General features: G+C 49.8%; 10 protein-coding genes across 10 annotated transcripts; 5 read left to right on the top strand and 5 right to left on the bottom strand.

Moving 5' to 3' along the window:
* Positions 1 to 642: 642 nt before the first annotated feature.
* M437DRAFT_51461 (cystathionine gamma-lyase) lies at positions 643 to 2,027 on the top strand (the record flags this gene model as incomplete). Its single annotated transcript, XM_041022184.1, has 2 exons — positions 643 to 738; positions 912 to 2,027. 2 exons carry the CDS (start codon positions 643 to 645, stop codon positions 2,025 to 2,027), a joined length of 1,212 nt encoding a protein of 403 aa, XP_040878688.1.
* A 355-nt stretch (positions 2,028 to 2,382) lies between these two features.
* M437DRAFT_85622 (uncharacterized protein) lies at positions 2,383 to 2,875 on the top strand (the record flags this gene model as incomplete). Its single annotated transcript, XM_041028315.1, has 3 exons — positions 2,383 to 2,445; positions 2,503 to 2,696; positions 2,749 to 2,875. 3 exons carry the CDS (start codon positions 2,383 to 2,385, stop codon positions 2,873 to 2,875), a joined length of 384 nt encoding a protein of 127 aa, XP_040878689.1.
* Positions 2,876 to 3,044: 169 nt separating this feature from the next.
* On the bottom strand, positions 3,045 to 4,330 carry M437DRAFT_51530 (uncharacterized protein; the record flags this gene model as incomplete). Its single annotated transcript, XM_041022198.1, has 3 exons — positions 3,045 to 3,942; positions 4,057 to 4,181; positions 4,235 to 4,330. 3 exons carry the CDS (start codon positions 4,328 to 4,330, stop codon positions 3,045 to 3,047), a joined length of 1,119 nt encoding a protein of 372 aa, XP_040878690.1.
* Positions 4,331 to 5,128: 798 nt separating this feature from the next.
* Positions 5,129 to 5,614, top strand: M437DRAFT_76337 (uncharacterized protein; the record flags this gene model as incomplete). The annotated part of the gene is made up of 1 exon (XM_041026606.1): positions 5,129 to 5,614. One exon carries the CDS (start codon positions 5,129 to 5,131, stop codon positions 5,612 to 5,614), a length of 486 nt encoding a protein of 161 aa, XP_040878691.1.
* A 448-nt stretch (positions 5,615 to 6,062) lies between these two features.
* On the bottom strand, positions 6,063 to 7,391 carry M437DRAFT_85624 (uncharacterized protein; the record flags this gene model as incomplete). The annotated part of the gene is made up of 3 exons (XM_041028316.1): positions 6,063 to 6,572; positions 6,628 to 7,066; positions 7,117 to 7,391. 3 exons carry the CDS (start codon positions 7,389 to 7,391, stop codon positions 6,063 to 6,065), a joined length of 1,224 nt encoding a protein of 407 aa, XP_040878692.1.
* A 2,288-nt stretch (positions 7,392 to 9,679) lies between these two features.
* Positions 9,680 to 10,756, bottom strand: M437DRAFT_85625 (uncharacterized protein; the record flags this gene model as incomplete). The annotated part of the gene is made up of 1 exon (XM_041028317.1): positions 9,680 to 10,756. The coding sequence occupies one exon, from the start codon at positions 10,754 to 10,756 to the stop codon at positions 9,680 to 9,682; it is 1,077 nt and encodes a 358-aa protein (XP_040878693.1).
* A 675-nt stretch (positions 10,757 to 11,431) lies between these two features.
* On the bottom strand, positions 11,432 to 12,600 carry M437DRAFT_85626 (uncharacterized protein; the record flags this gene model as incomplete). Its single annotated transcript, XM_041028318.1, has 3 exons — positions 11,432 to 11,699; positions 11,750 to 11,909; positions 12,567 to 12,600. The coding sequence occupies 3 exons, from the start codon at positions 12,598 to 12,600 to the stop codon at positions 11,432 to 11,434; spliced, it is 462 nt and encodes a 153-aa protein (XP_040878694.1).
* A 614-nt stretch (positions 12,601 to 13,214) lies between these two features.
* Positions 13,215 to 17,289, top strand: M437DRAFT_51297 (uncharacterized protein; the record flags this gene model as incomplete). Its single annotated transcript, XM_041022156.1, has 4 exons — positions 13,215 to 13,508; positions 13,562 to 13,631; positions 13,686 to 16,829; positions 16,880 to 17,289. The coding sequence occupies 4 exons, from the start codon at positions 13,215 to 13,217 to the stop codon at positions 17,287 to 17,289; spliced, it is 3,918 nt and encodes a 1,305-aa protein (XP_040878695.1).
* An 852-nt stretch (positions 17,290 to 18,141) lies between these two features.
* M437DRAFT_85628 (CK1/CK1/CK1-G protein kinase) lies at positions 18,142 to 19,680 on the top strand (the record flags this gene model as incomplete). Its single annotated transcript, XM_041028319.1, has 4 exons — positions 18,142 to 18,270; positions 18,325 to 18,394; positions 18,454 to 19,008; positions 19,064 to 19,680. The coding sequence occupies 4 exons, from the start codon at positions 18,142 to 18,144 to the stop codon at positions 19,678 to 19,680; spliced, it is 1,371 nt and encodes a 456-aa protein (XP_040878696.1).
* A 1,360-nt stretch (positions 19,681 to 21,040) lies between these two features.
* M437DRAFT_51552 (DNA polymerase delta catalytic subunit) lies at positions 21,041 to 24,493 on the bottom strand (the record flags this gene model as incomplete). Its single annotated transcript, XM_041022201.1, has 4 exons — positions 21,041 to 21,779; positions 21,828 to 23,641; positions 23,694 to 24,059; positions 24,116 to 24,493. 4 exons carry the CDS (start codon positions 24,491 to 24,493, stop codon positions 21,041 to 21,043), a joined length of 3,297 nt encoding a protein of 1,098 aa, XP_040878697.1.
* Between the last annotated feature and the right edge of the window lie 805 nt (positions 24,494 to 25,298).

Raw genomic sequence — 25,298 nt, forward strand, 5'->3', positions numbered from 1 at the left:
TCACAACCGAAGTTCTATTATATGCTGTCTAACTTAGGTACTTGCTGTGGCGCCCTGTAATCGAAGCTTTATCATAAATCACATACAGATTCATAAAGACAACAAGCTACAGTCGTGCCAACCAGATCTGACTTGCATAACTCGCTACCTGTTTCCTTTACTGATAGCATCCTCCTCCCCCACGACCCTTTGAAAGGGCCGTATAGAAAAAAGTTTGATTTCTTGTAGTCAAGTTTTGGTCCTGAGCTGTCAGAACGCCGAAGTTGACTCCGAACACGCCGAGAAAGACAGGGCGTTAGTTGGCTTGGATGCGCCCTATGTCTATTGCTCATCAAACCAATCCTAATTTTTTTTCTTGAAGTCGAAAAGTTTATTATAGCTGCAGGAACAGTTTCGCCATCCTTGGTACCTCCCCAGAGAACATCGTGCTGCACTCTTTTGTTACAAATCCATCTTCGAGAAGCCCCTTCTCTCGGACAAAGCAAGCGAACTATCTATTCTTACGCAGGCGAAAGATTGCGTGATTCGACAACATAACAACGCCTCTGAATAAGAAGGATTGAGAGTCTTTTGATATCTTTCTCGTCATCTCTTCCTCATACTTCGACACCCTCGACGACTTCTATCTTCTTTCAAGTAAATATGCAGCCTTCGGAACATGGACAACACGGCTTCGGCACGCTCGCTGTACACGCTGGGTCTCCCCATGACCCTACTACTGGTGCTGTGATCGAGCCTGTAAGTCATATCTCCCATGATACAACTCTGCCCAAAGTCAACATCTCCTTTCGGTGTTCGATCTCTAGAGTCCAACCAATGTTTCATGCCCTGCATGTCATCTTCTGGTTATAATTGGCGATCTTTGTGCATGTGAAAACCATCAAGGTATATTTTATTGACTTAATCATCAGATCTCTCTTTCAACGACATATGCTCAGACTGCCGTCGGTCACCCTGTTGGCGCATACGAATACACTCGCAGCTCAAACCCCAACCGTGACAACTTCGAGAACTGCATTGCAGCTCTCGAGAAGGCCAAGTACGCTCTGGCTTTCAGCTCTGGATCTGCAACCACAGCCGTCATCCTCCAGTCTCTTGCTACTGGCTCTCACGTTGTCAGTGTTTCTGATGTTTACGGTGGCACCCACCGTTACTTCACCAAGGTCGCTAAGGCCCACGGTGTCCATGTCACATTCACCCCTAGCATCGAGTTGGATGTTGAGGCTTTGATAAAGCCCGAGACCAAGCTCGTTTGGATCGAGACACCATCAAACCCTACTCTTTCTCTGGTTGACATTTCTGCTGTTGCTGCTGTTGCCCACAAGCACGGTATTCTCGTCGTTGTTGACAACACATTCATGAGTCCTTACATTCAGAACCCTCTCGAGCACGGCGCAGACATCGTGGTGCACAGTGTTACCAAGTACATCAACGGCCACAGCGATGTCCTCATGGGTGTTGCAGCCTTCAACAGCGACGACCTCAAGGAGCGCCTCGGTTTCCTTCAAAACGCCATCGGTGCCGTTCCCGGAGCATTCGACTGCTGGCTTGCACACCGTGGTGTCAAGACTCTGCACCTCCGTGCCCGCGAGGCCAGCCGCAACGGCAAGATGGTCGCCGAAGCTCTGGCTGCATCTCCTTACGTGCGTGCTGTCAACTACCCTGGTTTGGACTCTCACCCTCAGCGTAAGATTGCTCTCAAGCAACACAGAGACGGTCTTGGTGGTGGCATGCTTTCTTTCCGTATTCAAGGCGGCAAGTCTGCTGCTGAGCGTTTCTGCGCAGCAACCAAGATCTTCACTCTGGCTGAGAGTCTTGGTGGTGTTGAGAGTTTGGTCGAGCTCCCTGCTAGTATGACACATATGGGTATTCCCAAAGAACAAAGAGAAGCTGCTGGTGTGTTTGATGATTTGGTCAGAATCAGCTGTGGTGTTGAGGAGGGTGAGGATCTGGTCAAGGATGTCATGGCAGCTCTGGAGAAGGTTGCAGGAGAGACCAACGGCGTTAATGGGCACGGTAGTGCTTAGATATAAACTTTTTAGAAGGCGTTCGGATCTCCCTAGATTCTACATCACATACTTAATTTGAGCAAGCACCGCAGCTTGCTCTTGCCTGGTTCAAAGCATTACTTCGACGCGTCTCTCTGCCTCACTTCGGCTCGTTGCTTCATCACTAGTCCATCACCTCTGAACTCAGGCCCATCACTGCATCACCTCTATAATTGCATCGAGTCTTCTCTTTACACATTGCATTTCACCACTGCATCACGCCAACTCCCTGCTTTATACAGCATAGCTGATTAATACATCTGCGTCAACGCACTTTCACTGCCTACTATCATCTTCGACAGCAACTGCCCCATCTTCGTATCCAGCAACAGCCATGGCTGCCTCCGCTTCATCTTTGACTTCTCACTCCGAGTCCTCACCAAACGATGTCTCAAAGGTAAGTCTTGCGTTCATTCCTTGGTGTTCACTGGATACCTGACTGATCGATATCAAGCGCCAGGAAGGACATGACCCACACACTGCGGTCAAACCACTCCGCCATGACCACAGACGCGCAGTTGCAGGCTACTGCGAACACGGTCTATGCAAGTGCAGTCACTACATCTCGCCACGCGAAGAAGACTACGAAAAGTACAGATGTGAAGACGGACGCGGTCACCCGACCAACCTCAACAAGCCGTGCAAAGGGTATGTGGCCAATCTTGATGACCATTTGATCCATACTGATGCCCTAATGAAGTGTTGGAAAGATCGAGTGTGGCCTCTGCCGCGGTCTAATCTGCAGAGTCTGCTACAATACCCACAGCCCTCACTCGGACAGACTTTGGAGTCAGAATGACACCCGTTCCGATCGCAGACGCGTCTAGAGACAGCGCGAAACTCTCAAGTCTCTCAATCATGTAGAAATGCTTATTCATTACTTTGTTTTCTGCTCACAACCATTCTCGTTCCAAGCCTGTATCATTAAATGAATTGTTGTCCATCGAAGTCCGACCAACTTGGTATCTGACATTCAGAATTCCTCACACCTTCTCCCTACGATAGCACCCTAGTCCTAGGCCACTCTAGATACTCGCCCAAATCATCTCCCAGTACCTCTACGATTTTTTGTAAAAGCTTTGCAGGCCAAGAATCGAACGGCCACATGGTATCTGATCTCAATTTCATAAGGACAGAGTAGTAGCCAAGAATTAGTAGAGCAATAGGCCTCCGTGCAATCAACATATTGAGAAAGCGCTTCTTGATCTCAATAGGCCAGATTTGTATCAGTCGCGCATCAGGATGTAAATTTGGCTGGTCCTCCAAGAGAGTGATAAAGGAGAATATCTTCCTTGTCGCATCGAGGCAGACTGACCTGTCCGCTTCAGAGGTGCAAAGCGACGTGATTAGGTCGCGAAGAACAGGGTATGGTGGCCACTTGATCATCAGATCCTGCTGCCAGGGATCTTCATTGTCGAGATCAGGGCCTGCGTCTGGATCATGGTGAATGCCCTCCATCTGCCATTGACGCTCCAGAACCGACCTAATGCCCCTCGCCATGTGAAAAGAATTGAGCATGTCGCTGATAGAATCGGACGTCTGGCCAATACGGCAAGGATGTTGGTATAGTGGCTGTGCCAGAGCGATAACAGATGTAATGGCAGAAAACTTGACTACAGCATTGACATTCTGCTTAGTCAGGTCTACCAGATGAGGTCGTACCAGGGCCAGCGCAGAGTTCTGGTGTGCACAGGCTCGATCTAACAGCTCTATCCTTGAGGGCTGTTGGGAGAAGAGGAGAAGTGCTGACAAGCTTAAAATACTGTGCAGCACGTATGGAAAGGTAAATCCGAGTTGAATGTCGTCACTATCTTGTCCAGTGGCCTCGTAGCATCGCATCTGATGGTAGAGCAGCTCCAGGTCGGCAAGGGGCAATGGTTGAAGATGGGGAGCGCTTAAGGATGGCGGGAGACTTGTGTCCGATCGAGGCATGCAGTTGATCGGACGTGGACTTCTCCAACCATTTCTGGACTGAAAGCTGAGATTCGTCTGAAAAACGGTAGGAGACGCATTGCTGGGCACGACGTTGTTGTTTCTGAAGGTTGTAGCAAGCTCTCCGTATTCCAGACTTGCAAGACTACACTTCTTCTTGACCCTCTTACAGAGACCACATATCGGCTGCTGCTCGTCGCACTGTACAAGAGTGTTAAGAAAGACGACTTGTTCCCGATGTTGATCGGCTTTACCTTGACATGTCTAGCTTTGCATTGCAGACAGCCGTTTCGAGACTTTTTGTGTGCTCGGCGCTGTCGGTCGCTACTTGTAAGTGCCTCTGCTTCCATTGGTCGAGCGTGTGGGAGATGCGTATCCTGGGCGTTGGACTCGATAGCGTATACCATGAATACGCTCTAGAGTCAAGAAAGACACGGCTGAGCACCAAAGGAAGATTTCATCTCTACTGTTTCGAACAACACTGTGATACCTTTTAGGTACGACGTATCTGGTAAGGGCAAATTTTAGATCGCGTATACTCCACATGTTGGTCGTGCCCTAGAAAAAAAGAACAGGTCGACGATTCGGAAGAATGAATGAGGGCAAAAAGTCTAGAGCCTCGTGTTCGACCTTGAACCTCCACTTCACCTTTCTCGTGTTTATACAAGTTGTCTTTCTTCTTTATACATCTCTGCTGAGAGAGCACTCTTGCTTTGAAATTTTTTGTCGGTGCAATGGGCGTATCGAAGGCAGAAGGGATGCACGATCATGTTGCATGGGCCCTTCGCTTGAGAAGAGATCCACTGCTTGGACATCTCCTGGCTACCGAGCATCAAACAGTCGACACATCAGGACCGCCGCGCATGTTGAGCCTCAGGCCCTCAGCATGTTGAGAAAGCGACGATCACCTGTCATTCAGGAGAAAGTCGATAGCAGTACCAAGGCCCGGCAGCGTGACTCGGCTTCGTTGCGTCCGACCTCGCGGACATCATCGTCACAGTGCCAATCCTTGTTTCGCCGTGGGTCCTACCAAGCCGAATAAATAAGAATCGATCAGGTAGGCTGTTTCGTAGCCCTGTCACCCTTTTCTACTGCTGTTCCAGTCTTTCTTTCCAACGTAGCACATCCAAATCCTCATTGTCGCAAGCATGGCCAGCCGTCAATTCGTCGACCCGATTCAACTTCTCAGAATCACACCTCTGATTGCAGCGACTTTGACTCTCGACCATGCCTTTGACAGCAACCTCTTCTTGTCGGCCCTCAACCAGCCCGAAACACGCTCGAAAAGCAACGCCGCTCTCTCCACATATTTCCCCGTCGTCTCTCACGCTGGCTTCTACCGCCGTCTGACTTCTGTCTCGTTGACTGTTATTGCCTCTGTCGCCAACCTTTACTCCCGTGGAAGCCCAGCACGAACATGGTACCGTGCTGGAGCGATTCTCGCAGTCACACACTTCATCTTCATGCCTTTCATGGTCGCATCCAAGGAAGCCATTCGTACAAACCACCCTGCAAGAGACGCAAATATCGCACTGGACGAGTGGCTATGGTTCAACAGACTGAGAGGCATGACTGTTGATCTGGCTGCTTTCGTGACGCTGGGTGTTGCTGTTGTCAAAAGTTTGGGTAACTGAACATGTTTCTATAGCAACATCGGAGTGCAGGCTGCGTGCTCAGTCGCTAGTAGACGAATGCTGCCTCAGGGAGCAAAAAATATGCAGACTTAATAGCACACGACAGTGCGATCCTTCGACTGAGTGCCCCATTATGGGTCGCGTCTTCAGGCCAGCTTTATTGTGGCTTGGCTGGTCATCTGGAAGTCGATTGCTGCAAGTCAAGACTCGCGTGACCCGCGAAAAGATGGTATCACTCGCTGAGGCCAAGTTCTGTATGGACGAGGGCGGAACTTTAAGACAATCTTGTCTATGACTGGCAATGATATGGACCTGGTCCTCAATAGAATACTATATAATGTAGTTGGGTATCAGAGTGACGACACACCTGTCGTCGTCGAGAAATTTACAGCAGTTCTGTCTGCCTGCAGCAACAAAAGAAATTAATTTATACAACCCAATCTCATGTCTAGTAGCGACCCCAAACCTTTGTGTTGAGGCCCATAACGTTTGTCGGTTTGCGCAAGGGGGCTTCATCACTGTCCGAGGTATGTCTCCTCGAGTCAAAGTTCTCCCCATGAGCATCGGTCTTTTCAGATCGCTCTGAAGAGGCGCTCTCGACTTCGACTGTGATCTCGTTGTGCCTGTGTACCACAAAGCCATTCGCAATATCATCGGAGTCATGGTCTCGCCTGTCCTCTTCCTCTTCGACGATGCCGAAGTGACCCATGTCTCTCGTCTCTGGTCTGACATTGCCGAGCTCGACATCTTCTGGAGCTCCGGGAGCTTTCTGTACAGAAGCCCGTTTCTGAGTGGTCTGGGTATTGAAGGTGTAGCCCTTGCCGCTCATTGTGCCATTCGAGCTCGAAGGGTTGTTGAAACGAACGGGACCGTTCTCCGGGTTTCGAGCCACGACGGCGATGAGCTCGGCCATTGAAAGCTCAATCTTGAGCTTGACTATGTATGCCAGAGGATGGAACTGATCTTGTGTTAGCTAGATATTGTGGAGAATGTGATCCAAGAAAGCGACTGACCATCAAATATACCAAAGGGTTCTTCAATGACAACATGCCAATGATTAAGCAATCCATCGCTAGCGAGATGAGAATCATGTAAAGATTGAACTTGACTAGCGGCTTGTACTTGGTGAGACCCGGCTTGACGAGTTGCTTTTGGACCACGATGATGAAGAAGTAGTTGAGCCCAGCATCGACAATGAGAATGATGACCTTTTCGATACGGTCCCAGACGACATTGATTCTCTCGTACGTCTTGTTGACCCCCAGCTTTGCAGGGATCCAGATGCAGAAGACAGTGGCGTTCAGGCATAAGATGCCTACGACGCAAACAATCTTGAGCTGCTTTGCTCGCCTCCGATTGACCATCAAGATTGAAACGCGGTTGATGATGATCTGGAAAAGACAATGGACTTGGACTACCCAACAGCTCAAAATCGCGAACAAAGTGTAGACACTGTGATGGTCAGTCTTGAGATATCATTGAGCGACTATTTAATGGCTTACTTGAGAGGCAGAGGCCCTTGCAACACAAGCCAACACAGAATGCTCAGAGCAAGACTTGACACCAGCTCAGCCCAGACCATCCAGATGTACGGATGGTTAAGATGGCCATTTCGTCTTTTCCACATATGTCTTGTCTGCTTGATGGCAGTCCATGTTGTCAAGAAACCGAATCCAAGTGTAAAGCCCCAGGTTATTGATATGATGGACAGATCCGTCTCATCAGTGACTTTGCTACCCCTCTCAAGGAGATCTCTAACAACAAGGAAAGATGCCATGGAAGGCAAGATTCAAACTCTTGAAGCGCGACGAAGAGAGAGCGTATATGATCAGCCGGCAATGATAGTGTGAACGAACCATGTGGAAGGGCCATTCGAGGGTTATGAAATAGTCCTAACACGATTCTGAGGCAAAACTTAATGCAGAAGAAGAAGATGATCATTGTGTAGGACGTGCTCGAAGAGTTCAAGCACTGACTCGTGTACCCTGCAATACGAATCGTTATCTTTGGATCGCAAGTCCTGGAGAGTGAGCTGCATTGGCACTGTACCGCGTCGCCACGGCTCAACATTGAAGCCTAGAACATGGCTCAAGGTGATCTTTTGCAAGCATACAATGTCTCATATCGTGTTTCCAAATGCATCTTATGACCATTCGAGTCGTTGCTATCAATTTTCGATTTGTGTGCTGCGATACTTGGACAGTTGATTTATGCTTTAGTATAAGCTCGGTTCTGACTGAGATCTTGATGACTCGAAGGTACTTCCCAGTGTACTCTTGACTCTTCTTGAAACACTGTGCGGGTGGTTCAACGGTTAAGATGCAGATTTGGAGGCTGTGGAAAGAGAGATGCATGCCGAGCGGCGAGCCTCCGAGAGCAACGAAGATCTTCCTTCCCCAGAGCGATCAGCCAGCCCTAAGCGCATCCTGCGGGTCTGTGCTTTTTTTCGCAACCTCAGTCCTTGCTCGAGCCCCCGATCAGATCTCGAACAAGCACCACTCACGACTACAATTCAGTCATCGTTTTGCTTCTTTCTGTCCTGAAAGGCCCCTTCGATGTTCATCAATCACAGCATGTTAGCTTCCGGAGCTACAGGCTCTTCAAGAAGCCAGAAATCACTCGGACCCTTCTGTTTAGATTCTCAACGAGTACAATCCTTCATAGTCCCGCCGAGTCAGGACCAGCACCACCGCCGCGGACCTGGGTAAGATTAGGTAGGTCCGGGAACAGATCACCGTCCGTTTGTACTCTAGTACGCCTAGCATTGATTCGCACACGTCCACCCCACAGTCGGCAGGGTAATTGGAGCGTTTACCTGAATTGGCAGGCATAGAACGATCTTGACCACAAGCAAGGTCAGTGACTATGCTGAACATATGAGCATTGGACATCTCTGAGTACCGGAACTTTGAGATCCGAAACAATGGACGCTCTTGATTGAGATAGCACCTATGTCACTACTGTAGGTACTCCGAATACACAAAAGCCTTCCTTCGCCTACGCTTTCCTTGGTATACCCCACGTTTTCGTCACCGCTCGGGCCGACTAAATGTCTTTTGGTAGACTAGCAAATACCACCGATGCAATTAAGATGTCATGGCGCAAGCCGGACTTCCAGGGAATAGCAGTTCTATCCTCCAATTTCAATGCCTACGTGCGTACATCGGTGTCTGCAGGCAATTCAAGGTCACAAACGGTGGTCGAGATCTGAAACCAGGGACCAGATGAGCTTAAGCTTTCAGCCATCCCGTATCATTGATGGTACAGTACATTGCTTCTTCGAGCACGAGAACATTCTTTGCATGGAGTCACACGAGCATGAGCACTCAGGGGACACAAAAACTTCTTGCTGTGCCTGGTTTGAGAAACAAAGTTCGATCATACCATGTTGAATTTCGACCCAGGCTCGGAAGCGGACACACAGTATCCTTCGGAACTTGACCGGGAGACCTTAACAAAACGTACACAAGCCACAGTGCAGGCTATGACAATCTGGATCCGCCTACTCACCGACTCTGATCGACAGCATCTTTCTGATCATGCCAATGTCAACGTACCAATCAAGAAAACCCTCCATGAAAGGGTTAATGCTCTCCAGGGTGCTTTGAGTCGTGTCGAAAACCAATTCCAATTTCGGAGTTGTCTCCCTTGCTAGACCGTTAGTCAGATCTACAAGCTGGACCTCGTTGAAGACACACCTTGGGGGAATGATGGTCCCTGAACATGGCTTGTCAGCACTCCGTTGCCTTGGCGTGCGCAGTCTATCGTTCTTTTTCGCCGGCGTTATTATCGTACGCTGAAGATGTTTTGTCATTCTACAGCTTGGCTACATGCCCGGAAGCGGACAATGTTTTCTCAGCTCAATCTCCCTTGTCTCATTCCATTTGAGCTACGGCAGATTGTCACAAAACATACTTCAATAAGGTATACCATTGGCAAGCCTGTGCTGCTACATCGCGCTCGCCGAGCGGCAAGGGAGATGCTTCCAGGTCATCAGTACGGCCGCTTGTCGAAAGGGGCAGTCGATTTTGGCATAAATGTAATACCAATGTAACTGAGGTTATCCTAGATCTTCTCCTGCCAGTCTTGAGGTTTCTGATCTGCCAGATTCGAGGATATGGCCTTCGCTGTGGCCACTGCAAAAGCGACGCCTACTCTCTTGGTCTCAATCTTTGCATTCTTTCCTACGTCGGCTAGCTGTTCGTCACCTTTGTCATTTGTTTTGCCATCCCAATTCATCGTACAGACCAAGACACCTTTGGACTGTGGTTCAGCATTGTCGACTTCGATGAAGACATTTTTGTGCAGAGGCCTGCAAGAAGCACACGGTCCTTTGCCTTCATGCCTCCATTCGCCTCTCTGGTCAGCAGCAACATACGCAGGGAATTGTGCTCTGAGTTGTTCTTTTTCCCCAAGATAGTGCGATCCAGAGAGAGAGTAAAGATTGGCATCGCCATGACCAAGGGATGCATCCGCGTGTTGATCGTCTAGCATGCCTTCTACAGGAAGCGCATGGCTCCATCCTGTTGAGAAGACAGCGAAACGAGGCGGATTGTTCTTCCATGCGCCGGTCTCATCCTTCTGATGCTCCTTGTAGTTTTCGTCGATATCAGGATTGTTTTGAGGCACCTGAACGTTATTCCTATTGCATAAGTCTCCAAAGAACTCATCCCCGAGCAAAAGGCTGGTGATATCCGCTCCTAGATCGACTATAGGCAGGTAGATCGATCCTACATGCCATCCCTTGTTAATTTGGTCGACGTGGACAAGCAATGCTTCTTGCTCATCCTTGTCAAACACAAGGATGCCATGAGGATAGACGGTTGATGCCTCTTCTGACGTCGGGTGTCCGAGGAGCCATTTATCTAGGCCATCAAAGTGGTGTTCGATGCAGTCTGGAACACAAGCGAAAGGTGTCAAGATAGGCGTGAGGAACTGGTGATAGTCTTCCACCTGTTCATCTCCTAGTAGATCATGTACGTAAGACTCTGTCAAAGAGGCACAAGTTGAACTAAGTGACGCCGGTGATAGAGTCGAAGATGAGAGGAAGTATACTTCTACTCGAGCCGATTCATGGCAGAGTATGTTGTTAAGGACGCCAATCGCGATTGGAGGTAGTTGAACTGGTGGGCCTGAAGTCATGATTGATGAGCTGGTTTGCAAGGTCAACGAGTTGACAAAGACTTTGTATCCATAGTCCTCCTCAACTTTTGAACTAGACTGTTGATGTGGTACGTCATCTTGAATGCTGCCTGAATCGTGAGTCCTCGAAGGATTTTGGTCGTGTTCAAGACGCGACAAGCTTGGAGCGTTGCACGGTATCCACAGAAGCACAGGGTCATCCTACCAACATGGTTTTTTGGACTTGGTTGTTCACGAACACCTTCAATTTGGTATAAACGATGAATTTGTGCTTCTACTTGATGCAAATACGAGATAATATCACAAAAGGTAAAGTGTTATTATTTGTTCATAGAGGACATGCCTCTGATTCGTGGATCAATTGTGCATTTTGAGAGTCAACTCTTGGCTCTGAGCAGTAGTCGAAGCACGAGTACGCTGAACGTTACAGACTTTAGTACACAGAAGACCAGATACAATCTATGACTGGAGAAGACGATGGATAAAATGACACATGGCTGTTCAAATAAGTTCATTTCGTTTCGTAATACATACCAGAAGACCTCTGGTTGGTTTGCAAGGCATCAAGCCCTACCATTTACCAAGTCAAGGCAACTTCTAGTCGAAGAGTAATTCCACAAGACAGACGCCAGCGATGTCCCATGCCCAGTTCATACAATCTATCATCTCTCACCTTTACTTGGTCAATCCTTCGTCACTACCCTCAGAAGCGGTGGTGTCTGCCTCACTGGGAGCACTCTCCATGGACATGGTCTTCTCCAGAGCGGCATAGTCGTTGGCTGAAGGACCGTGAATGCTTTCTCGGAACATGGGCTCGGCCTCGACGACTTCGAACTTGGAGGTCATGGCATCAAGAAGTTGGGCGGAAGCATTGCTGCGGCGACGAGGCTTGCTAAGGCGGTAGAAGTCATCCATGTCCTCGAGCTCTTCTCCATGACGGCCCCTGCATGACGTGAGTATGAACTGTCACATACGTGTAGTCAGGTTACATACCAGTTGCCTTTGCCATTGCCGGACTTCTTGACCCTGTTGGGATCATTGTTGGCATTGAAGCCGGATTTGGCAAAGTAGCGAGGAAGGTGCTCTTCAGGCAGAGCCGTGCCATTGGCAAGGCCAACGTGGTCACGGTCGTTGAGTTTGTGAGAACGAGTCACTACAAGCAGAGGCTATCAGTATGTGGAAGAGGTCGCGTGCAATGCCAGATAACATGGTACGGCCAATGGACAAGACATCAGACAGAGAAACTTACTGGCTGCCGGCGAGGATCAACTAGTCTGAGTGTGATTGCAAGGAAGTTGGTTGGTGATTGTGGTGATACGGGTGTTACCTGTAATCAGGCAGGTTGAAGAAGAGGAAGAGGAGCTGAGGTTGGATGCAAGCAAAGCTTAATATAGGGGACTGCAAGAGCTCGACAGTTACGTTGCTCGCGTGACAGCTCCTCTCGGAGCCGTGAAGCTTGTCTTCGTCCAAAGTGTCAATAACTGCCGACCGACGATATTTTGAGTCACACCGTTGTTACACGACCATCAAGATCTCTTGAAGGCCAATGATATTCCCATACCTTGTGGGTCCGTTGTCCCTTGCACTCCGAGTGCTTCTCGAGCTTTCTACTTGGAAGAGAATGGGGTAAGACGTGTACTCACGCCATCGATCAGATGCGGGGGTCAAGGGAGCTATGGCCGAATACTTGTGGATGTCACAGGGACTGTCTGTAAATCCATTCCTTCAGCTTGCAAGACAGAAGATAGTCATGTTGTTGCAGGATTAGAGATTGTGTATCAATGCACACCATACTGCTAGAACCTCATACCAGATTGTGGCTCTGGATATATGGAGATTGTCATCTTTTTGTCCATGTCTCGTGCTGTCTTCCCACATCGTCACCAGACCCATGACCTTGGGCGGCGCCGGGCCCGTGCTGATATTTTCCCCAGGTTTGCGGGGTAGCGGAGACTTATGCTTTTTATGAAGATCATAACTGCTCAGCATAGAGCGTTACTCGACTATTTAGGCAGCTGGGTGCCACCGGCAAGGAAATCTCCAGAAGAGGGCTCCTGGTCGTCGTAAATTTGTCGTAGCCGATACGGACATTAGAGAACCAGGCTTGAAGGAGAGCGAGGTAAAGGATGGAAGAAAGCCATATGTTGTAAAAATGTCGTAGTGTGCAGACTTGTGTTGTGCAGACTCTTCTTCGCCGAGCAGCGCTCACTTAATCGTGGAATGCACCACTCTTGACTGATTCTCACATCGTAGCGGCGACATCAAGTGGTTGCTCAAGTGAAACAGTGAACAACAGAATAAAAGCAGCGGAGTTAAGGAGTGAAAGTCGAATTTGCAGCGAAGGCGCGCTCCGAGCGTTGCTATCCCCAAGCTCTCAGCTCGCCATCATCATCAAAACAAGTCAAGAATTATTCTTTCCACACGCGAGCCACCTTCCACTCATTCACAACGCCTGGCCATGTCTATGACAACGACGACAGATGGCGGCGACAGCATGCGCCGTAGCGCCGTGCGCAATCCAAAGCGACGACCTCGAATCACCGAAGGCTCAAACAGCCCGAACGGCCCTCAACGCAAGATACGCAAATTGACCAACAAACCCGTCGAAGCACCGCTGCCGCTTGATACGACAGAGTCTCTTCGTAGCGGTCTGAGCGCACTCGCAGTCCAGTCTTCTGCCTCGTTCTCGCGTAATGGGGATGCCGGAACGCGTCACAAGAGAACGCTAAAGAGCGACAACAGCACTCTCTTGGTATTGCCTCTCATTAAATGTCCTGTTGGCTTCAATTGCTAACCGGACGATAGGCGCAAACAGATCAGTACAGCGTGCGCCATCTTCCGAGCACACCAGACATCCTGCGCAACAGCGCCAGCGGTACAAACCCCTCGTCCGACGACCTCTCCTTCATCTTGTCTGACCACAGCCCAGACTACCGTGCATCTACCATTTCATCACCTCCTCTAGCTCTAGCTGTCACCCGCGAACGCGCCTACATCTGGGACTATACCTCTCCATCTCCCGTTGCACACCCCAAGACTTTCGATGTCCCTCGACCAGCCCGCTCTGCAGATCCCCTCCCACTCGCCGCCCTTGTAACATCACCCACACGAGACATTGGTCTAGTAGTAATCTCTGCCGTCAACGGAAATGTCACATACTGGCAAAACATCGACACAGCAGAGTCATTGACTCTGTTCAACCAACAAAACACAGCCGTTAGTGGAAACATCGGCTCCCTATCTGGCGGAGAGACTGTCATTCGCCTGGACTCGGCCGACCATGCTGGCTTCATAGTTACCCTCAGCTCTGGCCGAATCGCTCAGATGAGTCTGATCGATGATCAAGGCAGACCAAAGATTTCAGCACATTTCTTACGTTCGACCGAGGCAGCTAGTAGTGGCGGTCTGTTTGGCAGTCTGAAAAACGTTCTTGGAGTCGGTCCTTGGAAACGTGATATTGTATCAGTGTGCACTCGCCCGCTTCCTGCTAGACGCGAGATACAGGCGATGGCTGCCACCGAGACTGGTCAAATCTACACCTGGCATCTGGCTTGGTCCGGCCAGCCCACATTCAGAGGCGCCTTTGACTTTCGTCAATTCCTGCAAAACGAATTGGCCACATCGTTGGGCGAGAACGTTATCAGTCTGCTCGACATGGCCATCACTCCTGCTTCTTCGGCTCCTGACGCTCCGCTGCAATTGGTTTTGTTTGTTCAGGCTGGTCCTGCCTCGTCTCCCTCGTACGCCATGGCTCAGGTAACTATGGAGACGCAAGATGGCGCTCGCCTTGATGGTATCATTCGAATCAACACTGTATCACCTGACTCACCCGCCACATCTCGTCCACGACTACTTTTGCCCAAGCCGGGACATACTGCTTTTATCGTTTTTGAACACGAAGTCGTAATCGCCTCTATCACGAAATCTTCATTCCAAGATGTCGTACGTCTAAGATCAGACAAACATGTCACGATTGAAGGGGCTTGCGAAGAAGACTTGATCGATACGAAGGGTACCTCTTCATGTGCTCTCTTTATCAAGGGCCATGGTCTTGCTCGCATCTCCGCTACCCAGACGGATGCAACCCACTCATCGATAAAGACCAAAATTGAACAAGCAATATTCTACGGAACCATGTCCGACAACGTGCTCGACTTCTCTCGCAGACCATACGATCGCTACGACATTGAAGAAACCGAAGAAGCTGCATTATCCATTAGTGCTGAGATTCTGCGCTCAACTTCGCACTTCATCCCCCCGCTCACTTCGTCCATGGAAGGTCATCTTCAGAATCGCATCAAAGCCATTCGTGCTCTGATTCTCCACCTTCGCAGCGATTATCCTCCGGTATCAAGACCGACATCGTGGAGGTTACTGCTCGATGCAGAGAAGCTAGCCGCCGCACAAGCCATCTGGATTGCATGCGAGGAACGTTCGTCCAAGTCTACTCTGCTACCTATTGTCATTCAAGCATATTACAGATCTCAGTCTAAGCAACAACCTATCGACGTCAATGCTGACTCTATGAGGTCTTGGTTCGTCGAGGAGGTTGCCAACATTGACAAGTTGCGAAATCTTGTGCTACTGATGATCAACAACGTTCACGAGGATGGAAAGTCTAAGAACATAATGCAGCTGATCAGCGAAGCTGACGATATCCTGTTCAGCCTTTACGATGCTGTATTCAAGTTCCGCACCGAAAATGCTGAGGTCTATGGCATGGATCTGACTCTATTCGATGACGGCGTTCTGGAAGAAGGCTACGAGGAGCTTATAGAGCCCTGGACCTCACAGTACGAAGTTCTCAAGTCGCTGAACAGGTTTATCGATATCTCGCGCGAACGCGCAGTCAACTCCTTTGGCGACGACTCGAGGACTTTGGACGTATCGACTGTCGACAAAGTTGTCAGCGAAAACGTTCGCATGGTCAATGTTCTTTGTCTTTGCTATAGAGAACGCATCGCTTATAGCAAGGTACACAACGAGCAGAACAGCCCCAGCTATGCCATCAGCCTCGGGAAGATCTTCGAACAAGCCCGAGCACACCACTTGCGCTCTCTCAATAGGATTGGCGAGTCTGCTGCTGGTATCAGTATCGCTGAGAAGTACAGGGATATGCAAACGCTTGTGCAGCTGGTCATTGAAGAATCTCAGTTCATGTCCAACATCTTGAATGATCCTGGCACTGTCTCTCACGATAGGACGGAGACCCAGGCTAACATGAACAAACTGCAGGCCAAGGTGGAAGGTTACTTCAGAACGTTTGGTGAAGAGTGGGCAAATGCCTTCTTCGACAATCATCTTTCCAGTCGCCGCAGCTATGGTTTACTGAAGGAAGCCGAAGACTTCAGGGAACCGCTTACTCGTTACCTCAGAGCCGAGAAGGCTCGTGGTCGACTGTCCTGGATTAACGACGTACTCCGTGAAGGTGATTTCCAGGAAGCCTCGACAACATTGACAACTCTGGCCGAAGAGAAAGAGGTCAAATTCTGGAACAAGAAAGTTGAGCTCTCACTCGCAAAGTTGACATCTTTGGCCGCAATGGAGGAGAAGGGCGCCAAGGGAAATCAAGAACGACTCAATGACGACTTGACTGTGGTCAACACACAAGAAGCCATTAGGCAGCACCTGCAATATATCCTCTATGCGGCAGTCGATATCGAGGCGGAGGTTCAGTTAGCATGTGACACCTATGCTGCATACCTCCAGCTCAAGACTCCAGCATTGTATGGGCTGCTTGAAGCATCACTCATGCACATGCTCAGGAACGAAGCTCTGTCAGTTGAGGAGATGATCGACATCTTGACCCTTATGGACACGAAGGAAAGTGAAGATTCTGAGGTCAACATCATTGGCAAGCAGTTCTTGATGGCGTTGCAAGTGCTGGAAGCTGGAAAATCGAGAATGGAGGAAGCTCGATTCGAGACTAACCTCCGCATGATTTGGAAGAGATGCTACTTGCAAGACGACTGGGAGTTCATCAACAACACAAGAAAGCGAACGGACAAGCTTATTTCCAGGCACATCAGAGACACCTTTGCATGCCAAACAATGATGCGTGGGCTAGAGCTTTGTAAGTCTAAAACGCGTGGAAGACAAGGATGCGGCTGACGTTCTAAATAGCATTGTTCCATCCAGGTTCAGGCATCCGCATGATGACACCTAGCGAGACGCTGGGAGCAGGATGTACAGCAGGAGAGCTGCAAAGCAGGTTCCCGGGCGAAGAGCTCCGTGACCCGATCATGCACGACAATCTGATTCAAGACGGGCAATTGCAAGAGCTGATTGAAAAGTGCAACGCGGATCGCTGGCATGCAGTATGTGTCGAGGAAGCTAAAAAGAAGCTAGAAGAGGAGGCAGCAGCAAGTGCACAAGAGGAGGCAGCTGCGCAACAGCTGAAACAGACGTTGACGGAAGCCGAAAACAACGATGCCGAGACGAACTTGGACGCACAGATGGTGGATGACAGTGCGGGAACCGAGTCAGAGCGAGAGCAGCAGACTGCAGATGACGGCGATGTACAAATGGCGTAGTTGAAGCATAGCTACATAATAGAGCATGGCCCAGCATAAGGTCACTCAGCAAAAGGGAATTTCGAAGGGTCGGTCGAGTTGGTTGGAGCACAAGCGAAATTTGAGACGGATACTCTAGTCTAGAGGATCGTGCGGCAAGAAAATAGATTAGACGCGTTGCGAGCGTCGTCGTGTGCTACATGGACGAGACGTGACAAGACGTGGGCAAGCTGAGCGGCAGCAGCAAGACAGGCAAAATGATCTGGACTTGTCTGATGTTTGAGCTGTCAAGCAAGGGATCAACGAGTTCAGTGGTGAAGGATAGTCGGGGGCTCTTCCCTGTCGAGGGTCTGGGCTTCTGGTGTTTCCATGTTTGAGTGGTGGCTAGCGCGCGGTCTTGCGAAGTCTAAGGGGCGCGGCGACTCAGCCGAATCAACTTGGCACCGCTGGGATCAAGGCCCGACAGACAACAACACTCTTGACCTACCTTGGAGGCCTATTGACTGTACTATCCATCCACACCGCATTCCCTTGCTCTGCCCGTCCGCGAGCGCTCCCACGGTCCGGTGCGCCTGTCGTCTGTTGTCACTGTCGCTGCCATTCTGTTGTGCCCGCCGAGTCCTACCTGCCCGTTCCGCCGTCGTTGAAGGCTGTTGTCCCCCCGTGCTCGCCGTAACACCCAACCTCCCTCTTTTCCAATCCCTCTGCAAACTCTCAGATCGACGACATCTCCACCGGCGTCTCTTGCGCCTGCAGACGCTTCGTGCAAATATTCCTCCACCCCTCAATCGACAAGTCTAGTCTTGGTCCAACATCACCACGACCACATCTGCGACTTGACACGTCCGGCACGTCCACGACATCATCCACAACATGTCGTCTTCATCATCCAACGTCGTCGGCGTGCATTACCGCGTCGGCAAAAAGATCGGCGAGGGTTCTTTTGGTGTCATCTTCGAGGGCACCAACCTGCTGAACAACACCCAGGTCGCCATTAAATTCGTGCGTCCTCACACCAATCTCCCCATCCTCGATATCCAGTCCTAACCCTAGCAGGAACCGCGTAAGAGCGACGCTCCTCAGCTCCGCGACGAGTACCGTACCTACAAGATCCTCGTAGGATGCCGTGAGTCCTAGTCCCACCGCCCTTCACTCCGTATCCACCAACTCTAACAATGCATGCAGCCGGCATTCCCAATGTTTACTACTTTGGCCAAGAAGGCCTGCATAACATTCTCGTTATCGATCTGCTAGGACCCTCGCTCGAGGACTTGTTCGACCACTGCAATCGTCGCTTCTCTACCAAGACCGTCGTCATGGTCGCCAAGCAGATGTTGTCGCGCGTGCAAACCATTCACGAGAAGAACCTGATTTACCGCGACATCAAGCCCGACAACTTCCTCATCGGTCGTCCTGGAACCAAGGCTGCCAACGTTATTCACGTCGTCGACTTCGGCATGGCCAAGCAGTACCGTGACCCAAAGACGAAGCAACACATTCCATACCGTGAGCGCAAGTCGCTTAGCGGAACAGCTCGTTACATGTCCATCAACACCCATCTGGGTCGCGAGCAGAGTCGTCGTGATGACCTCGAGGCTCTGGGCCACGTCTTTATGTACTTCCTCCGCGGCGGTCTGCCTTGGCAAGGCCTGAAGGCTGCTACCAACAAGCAAAAATACGAGAAGATTGGCGAGAAGAAGCAGACGACCGCCATCAAGGACCTCTGTGAGGGCTTCCCTGGTAAGTAGCTAACAGCACATTCCATCAATACATGCTGTTGCTAACATGTCTGCAGAGGAGTTCAACAAGTACCTGTCATACGTTCGCAACCTTGGCTTCGAGGACACGCCCGACTACGACTACTTGCGCGATCTTTTCACCCAGGCATTGAAGAATAGTGGCGAGGTTGAGGATGGAGAGTACGACTGGATGAAGCTGAACAACGGCAAGGGCTGGGAAGCCATGAAGCAACACCCCAGTCAGGCCCACCTCCACGCCCACCACAACAACGTCGCCAACACCTCGGCTCGTGACGTTCACGCCAACCGTGCCAGCAAGACACCCATTCCCCCAGGTCGTCTCGAGCAGGAGCTCCCCAAGCCTGGTGCCGTCAGATCCTCTGCCCAAGCACAGCGCCAGTCGGGCACCAACCGCCACTACAGTCAGGACTACGCTCAGAAGAGAACTAGCCAAGGCGGTGACCTCGCTCCGCCAGAGGGATCTACCGCTGCGCAATTCGCTAACAGCTCTGGTAACCTCCCCGGGCGTCTGCAAAACACCCAACCTAGCAGGCAAAGCACAACTCAGCCTTCAGCTCAGGCACAGCGTGTTCAACAGCCACAACAACAGCAGCAGCCTGAGCAGAAGCCTTCGGGAATGTCAAAGTTCTTCAAGGCACTGTGCTGCGGCTAGACACCCAGCTTCCTCCGATGAGGCGTCATGCCTTCTCGTCCACCACCCACCTTTTCATCTATCCCTCTCCTCCCTCCAACTTCTCTTCTGTATCTTTCACCTCCTTACTCTCTCCACCGCCTCTACGAATCTTACGCAGCGCTTCGGGGAAGTCGAAAGAAAAGAAAGGGAATACCACATGGATCGTCTGCACTACACTGTCCGATCGCTATGTTCGGATTTCGAGGCCGCAAAACCAACATCCCTTGTATCTCTTTTCATTACTGTTATACATTCCATACATAATACTTACACGGACCCGTGGACCTTTTTGAGCAAAAAAATTGGGAATGTCTTCGGACGGGCGCGGTCGCTCTTGTTTTCGATACTCTGTTTTCATCAAAAAGGAAAGCTTGCACCCTTGCGTATTCTTTTTCGTTTTCTGTTTGCATTCTTAACTGCTCACCGCCCTTTCGACCCTGTCTGCTATTGCTTTCGATATACTCGGCCATCGAGGAACGATGGATCCGGAAAGGAGTCACACCATCCTCAAAGCAAGAAGCAACATACAAGGCTGGGAAGAAACCGGTGTGGGCATTTGAGCGACCAAACAAGAAAACGCGAGAAAAACAAAGGCTCAGGAGTTCAACAACCCGGGCTCAAAAGTGTCAAAGGAGGGAGAGACACAAGAGGAGAACTATGGAAAGAACGGACTTGCACATGTTGTAGGAAGTTTTCTTTTTGGTTTTCCCTTTGTTTGGGAGGGTGTCCTGGCAGGAAGCATTGTTTTTTTTTTGATTGTTCTTTCTCTTTTGTTGTTTCGCTCTTCCGGATCTTGCAAGCAGGCGTTGGTGTAAAGAAAGGGAAAGCGGTCTTTTTTTTTGTTGTTGTTGTTGTTTTTGCTGTCTGTCAGTGTTGTTTGCATCTCTTTTCCTTATCCCTTTTGTTACTACTTACTCCCATCTGTATCGAGTTCATCTTCTTTTGGCTGCGAGCGAAGAAGTCGTTTTCTTGTTTTCATCTTGGGTATGCTCTGTAGAAATTCAAATGTCTCCACCGCGTTGCGTTCTGATCATGGTTAAACCCCATCATGCCTTACTGCAGCTCCAGTAAGGAGAATCATCAAGTCTTCTTGAAGAGATGTATGTAGTGAGTTGCCATACGAACGAACAGGAAGAGTTATTGACCTTGACATGTTTTCGCTATTGAAAGCTCGTGATAGCTATACATCGTTACAGGGCGGATGCTTGTTTCTGCTCCGTCCCCAAGATTCATTATACTACTTGCGCCTGCTTCCATTCCCTTCTTCCCTAAAAAGTAACTTGATACACTGTATCCTATATCGCCATAAACGCCTTGTTCGAACAGAGCTTGTCTCGGCTTACCACAAAGCACCATCGTTGTCGAAGCGAACAAGCTCCTTGCCAGAGTCCTCGACATCCTTCTTGGCCTTCATACGCATGTAGAAGATAGGACAATCTCTGCTGGAACAGATGACTTCGTTGTGCATACTGCCCTGGCATCTCTGGCACTGCGTCCAGAGTCGAGCGAAACGAACTTCGAGTTCGGCAACCTTGCTCAACGTCTTCTGGTACAACTCGCCGAGACGGTCACGGTCGTTCTCGCAGACAGCACCGTTCTTCTCATCTTTGCCAGTCAGGGGTTTCTTGCAGCCCATACATGTCTCGGTCTTCTTGGCAAACTTCATCAAGCCACCCATGGTTGGAGCAGCGACACTGATGGAACGTGTGTGCTCACCAGTCAGAAGCTGACCTGCCTTCTTCTCACCCAGGATAGGCTCGAAAATACGACCCAGAGGCTTGGCAAGCTGGTTGTCGAGGTAGTATCGAGTGTCGATGGGCAAGTTGTTTTCCAGGACGAAAATGGGATCCTCAGACTTCTCGTAGTTCTTTGCTCCAGCAGCACCCTTGACCATAACATACGCTACACGATCACCAAGCGCAGGAGCAGAACCTGCATCGCGCTTCTTCATGCGCTCAGCAAGCTCGACGTGAGCCTGTTTAGCAGCATAATCGTTTTTGGTTAATGCTTTAGTGATGACCAGATTGGACATATCCACTTTGTTTTGCAATAGCTCAGCGATGGTCTCCTTGACGAAGCTGTGACTTGTTAGTAAAGGACTGCAGCAAACGCTTAGCATTACTTACTCTTGGGCACCCTGAACATCGCGATCAATCAACAGCATACGTAAACTTGTCTCGATAACCGTTTGCACGAGACGACAATTGTCTCTTCGAACAGTCTCAATACCTTTGCTGTCCATCTTGTCCCATTTGTTAGGGTTCGTCCAGAAGAGACCGGCGTAACGCTTCTTGTTGATAAGAAGGTAAGGGAAGTAGACCTTCTCGAATTCCAGCTTAATAGGCTTGATGAATTTCGACGAGACATAAGTAGCCGCTTCTTCACCCAATTCCATGGCCTTTGCAAGGTCATTGGGTCCAAATTTGACCATGACTGAATCGGTATCACCATAGATGACCTCAGCGTCATGACTGTAGCCGTTGGCGATAGTGTATCGCTTCTGAACCTCGTCTCTGGTCTTCTCAATCATTTGACGACCATACGAAGTCGTACTCGAGGCAATTGCAAGACAGGGCAGTTTTCCAACTGTAGCACCCGTGATACCATAAACACTGTTTGCACTGATCTTCAAAGCCAACTGTCTTCCGTTCAGAACAGCTTTCTTGAATGGGTCCTTTTCAACAGCCAGCTCCTTTCTGGCTCTCTTTCTGGCACCCAGCAGTTCTTCCAGAATTTGTGTGAGAAGACCCTTACGGACCTTTGCCGTGCAGAAGAGATCGCCGTTTGGTGTCACAATGTAATCTTCATCTTTCTTGAAGTTCAGCTTGTCCACGGCGTTCTTGTTGAGCAGTGTTGTGTAACACAGGTTGTGGGCCTGCATGATACTCGGGTATAGTGATGCGAAATCGAGGGTGGCGATGGGCACGTCGTAATAGCCTCTAGTGGGCTCGATAACTGTGGCACCTTCGTACTGTTCTTCCGTTCCCTCGCTGCGAAGGTTGGGAATGACGAGTTGCTGCTCCAGTGCCTTTCGGAAAAGTTGACTGATGAACTTGACTTGTTGACCACGAGACAGAAGGTAGTTGAATGGCACACCCGTAACTCTGGCCATTTCTGTGTAATTGACGAGACACATGAGTTTGTCCATGAGACGTTGAGGGAGGTAAGCATCTTTCAAACAATAGACCGCCAGTCTTCGTCGTGATTCAGGAGTACCGTTGAACAGTTCGGTAATCATTGTGTGATGCACATCTTCCTTTTGCTCGTTCAAGAAGTGCGCACACACAGAGTTCAGCGTGTAACTTCGGAGCTGATGGTCTCTCTGGATAAGTTGAAGAAGATCGAGCTGCAGACGTCCGTTGGTGTTGGTAGCCTTTGTATCTCTATTGCCCATCTGCTTGCTGGAGAAGTTGGTGTCTTTTGCGACAGACTGGACATTTCGTAGTCTTGACCAGAAGGGGAACTTTCCAACCTTCAGGTGCTTTGCTCTGTCCAGCAGATATGGAAAATCGAAGTTTGCAATATTGTAACCAATGATGACGTCCGGATCTACCTTTTCCAGGAAGTCTCGCCAGGCCATCAACATCTTGTCCTCGTCGGCGAACTCGAAGATTTGTGTATTCACAATCAGACTGCATGTGTCCAAGCAGAAAACATTACGCACGAATGGCTTGTCCTCTCCGTATCTCGTGACAACGTTCGCAATCTGGATGACAGGATCCACATTAGCCTCAGGGAAGATACCTTTGCGGCCAGCGCACTCGATATCAAACGAGAGAGTTCGTAGAGGGGCCATCTTAGCCCATTCTCCTTCAGCAGGGTGGGCAATGAGATCTCGGTAGTGACAGAAGGCTTCAATTTGACAGTTAGAATGTCTGTCACGAGCGGGGACCAAGGTGTACTTGGATGCGGGAGTCTCAACCCAGGACATTCCCGAGACCTGCACTCGTCAGTGAACATGTTGTGCTAGGTGTCATGCAAATCCAGCGTACCTTTGTATCGATCATGAAGCGGAGCACGTATTGAATATTGTCAAAGGTCAGGACGCCACCATCGGCGCCTTTCCAGAGACCTTTGTAGTTGGCACTTCCACTCTCGATCGAAGTCCTCAGCTTGTTGATGTACTTGGGGTCGGTGACGGTGATTTTGAGATAGGGGCTCTTCACATTTCCTTGAAAACCGTACAAGTTCTCGCGAAGGAGCATCTGTACCGAGTAGATGGCAGGTTGATGTTGGGCAAGATGGGTTTCGAGGTAGGCCTTGAAGGGCTCACAATCACTCTGTTGGAATGACGATGGCGCAGCTACGTAGAGATAGTGCATGAAATCGGTAACGTGTAGTAATACTGAGTGGCCAGTCTGAGTTGATGTGATTAGCCTCTGCCAATAGCGAGCGTAGACAGTAATGGACATACCTCAGTGACACCAAACAACTTGACGCAGGTCTTTCCTCCATGGAGGGTGCCTTCCTCGGCCTCGATCTGCTGGAAGCACAAATTGTCCCTTGTCTCGTCGAAGTCGTCTAGACTCGGTCGGGCCCATTGTTGGTCTTTCTCGGCATTGTGCTGCTTGAGGTCATCAATGTCTTGGGTCAACTTCTCGAGAACCTCCTCTTCAAACTGGCTCTTGACTTGACTAGAGCCGGGACCGCCTGGTGTCTTGAAGTTTTTGGATTGGCCATTGAGCTTCCGGCGCTTCGAAGGGCTGTCGTTCTGGATGTTCTGGCGAGATGATGGTGCATCGACAAGCACACGCTTCTTCGGTTCGATGTCCTTGACCTTGGCGGCAGGCATTTTGGCGATAGTTGTCGTTAGGTATGATGGAGGTCAGGCAAATGATGGCACAGCGACGCGTGTTGAGCAAGTCCCCGCGTTTCTGAAGGAAGTCGCGTCTCTCGGACAATTTCCGCCCAATGCGGTTGATGCTGACGGATGCTGACGAAGCACCGACCACACTCTGCTTCTCCCTCATGAACATCGCACCTCACCTCCCCGTGTACTAAGATATGACCTCCATCATACTCCGCCTGCTGTGACAGTCAAGACCTAGATTATAAAACGGCATAATTAATTTAGGAAGCAGAGGTATGTCCACGGAGAGTCGACAACTTGCTGCCTCTTAGTGGATACCATCTTGTTTTCTATCACTATTATGCATTTCTATACCTATACGCGTTATGTACTTTAGTACACGGGGACGTAAGACTTCCTTCATATGTGCTAGACGTTGACGTGCACAACCTTATTGGAACAAAACGTCACAGGCTTAGAGAAACTATGGATCGTCTATGCGCATATATGCTAAGAAGCAACAAACTAATCCCTAACGGAGAACAGAAGGAAAAGAACGAGACAAAAGGGATCTATGTTGCAGAAAACAACTATCAAGAAGCCAAAGAGTATTTTCCCACTTGTTAGTCTCAAGCACTCAGTTGCTGATCTGCGTTTGAAGCAACGAACCCCCTTCCTCCGCCTTCTCTAGCCTCCCCGTATACTAAAGTCTGTAACTTCAACGGTACTCCGAATATAGATGAGAGCAGAATGTAGCTTATAAAAAGGCACAGTTGTTTTAGGAAGCAGAGGCATATCCATAGAGAGT

Source organism: Aureobasidium melanogenum (assembly GCF_000721775.1).
Source record: "Aureobasidium melanogenum CBS 110374 unplaced genomic scaffold scaffold_14, whole genome shotgun sequence".
NCBI classification, from domain to species: Eukaryota; Fungi; Ascomycota; class Dothideomycetes; order Dothideales; family Saccotheciaceae; genus Aureobasidium; species Aureobasidium melanogenum.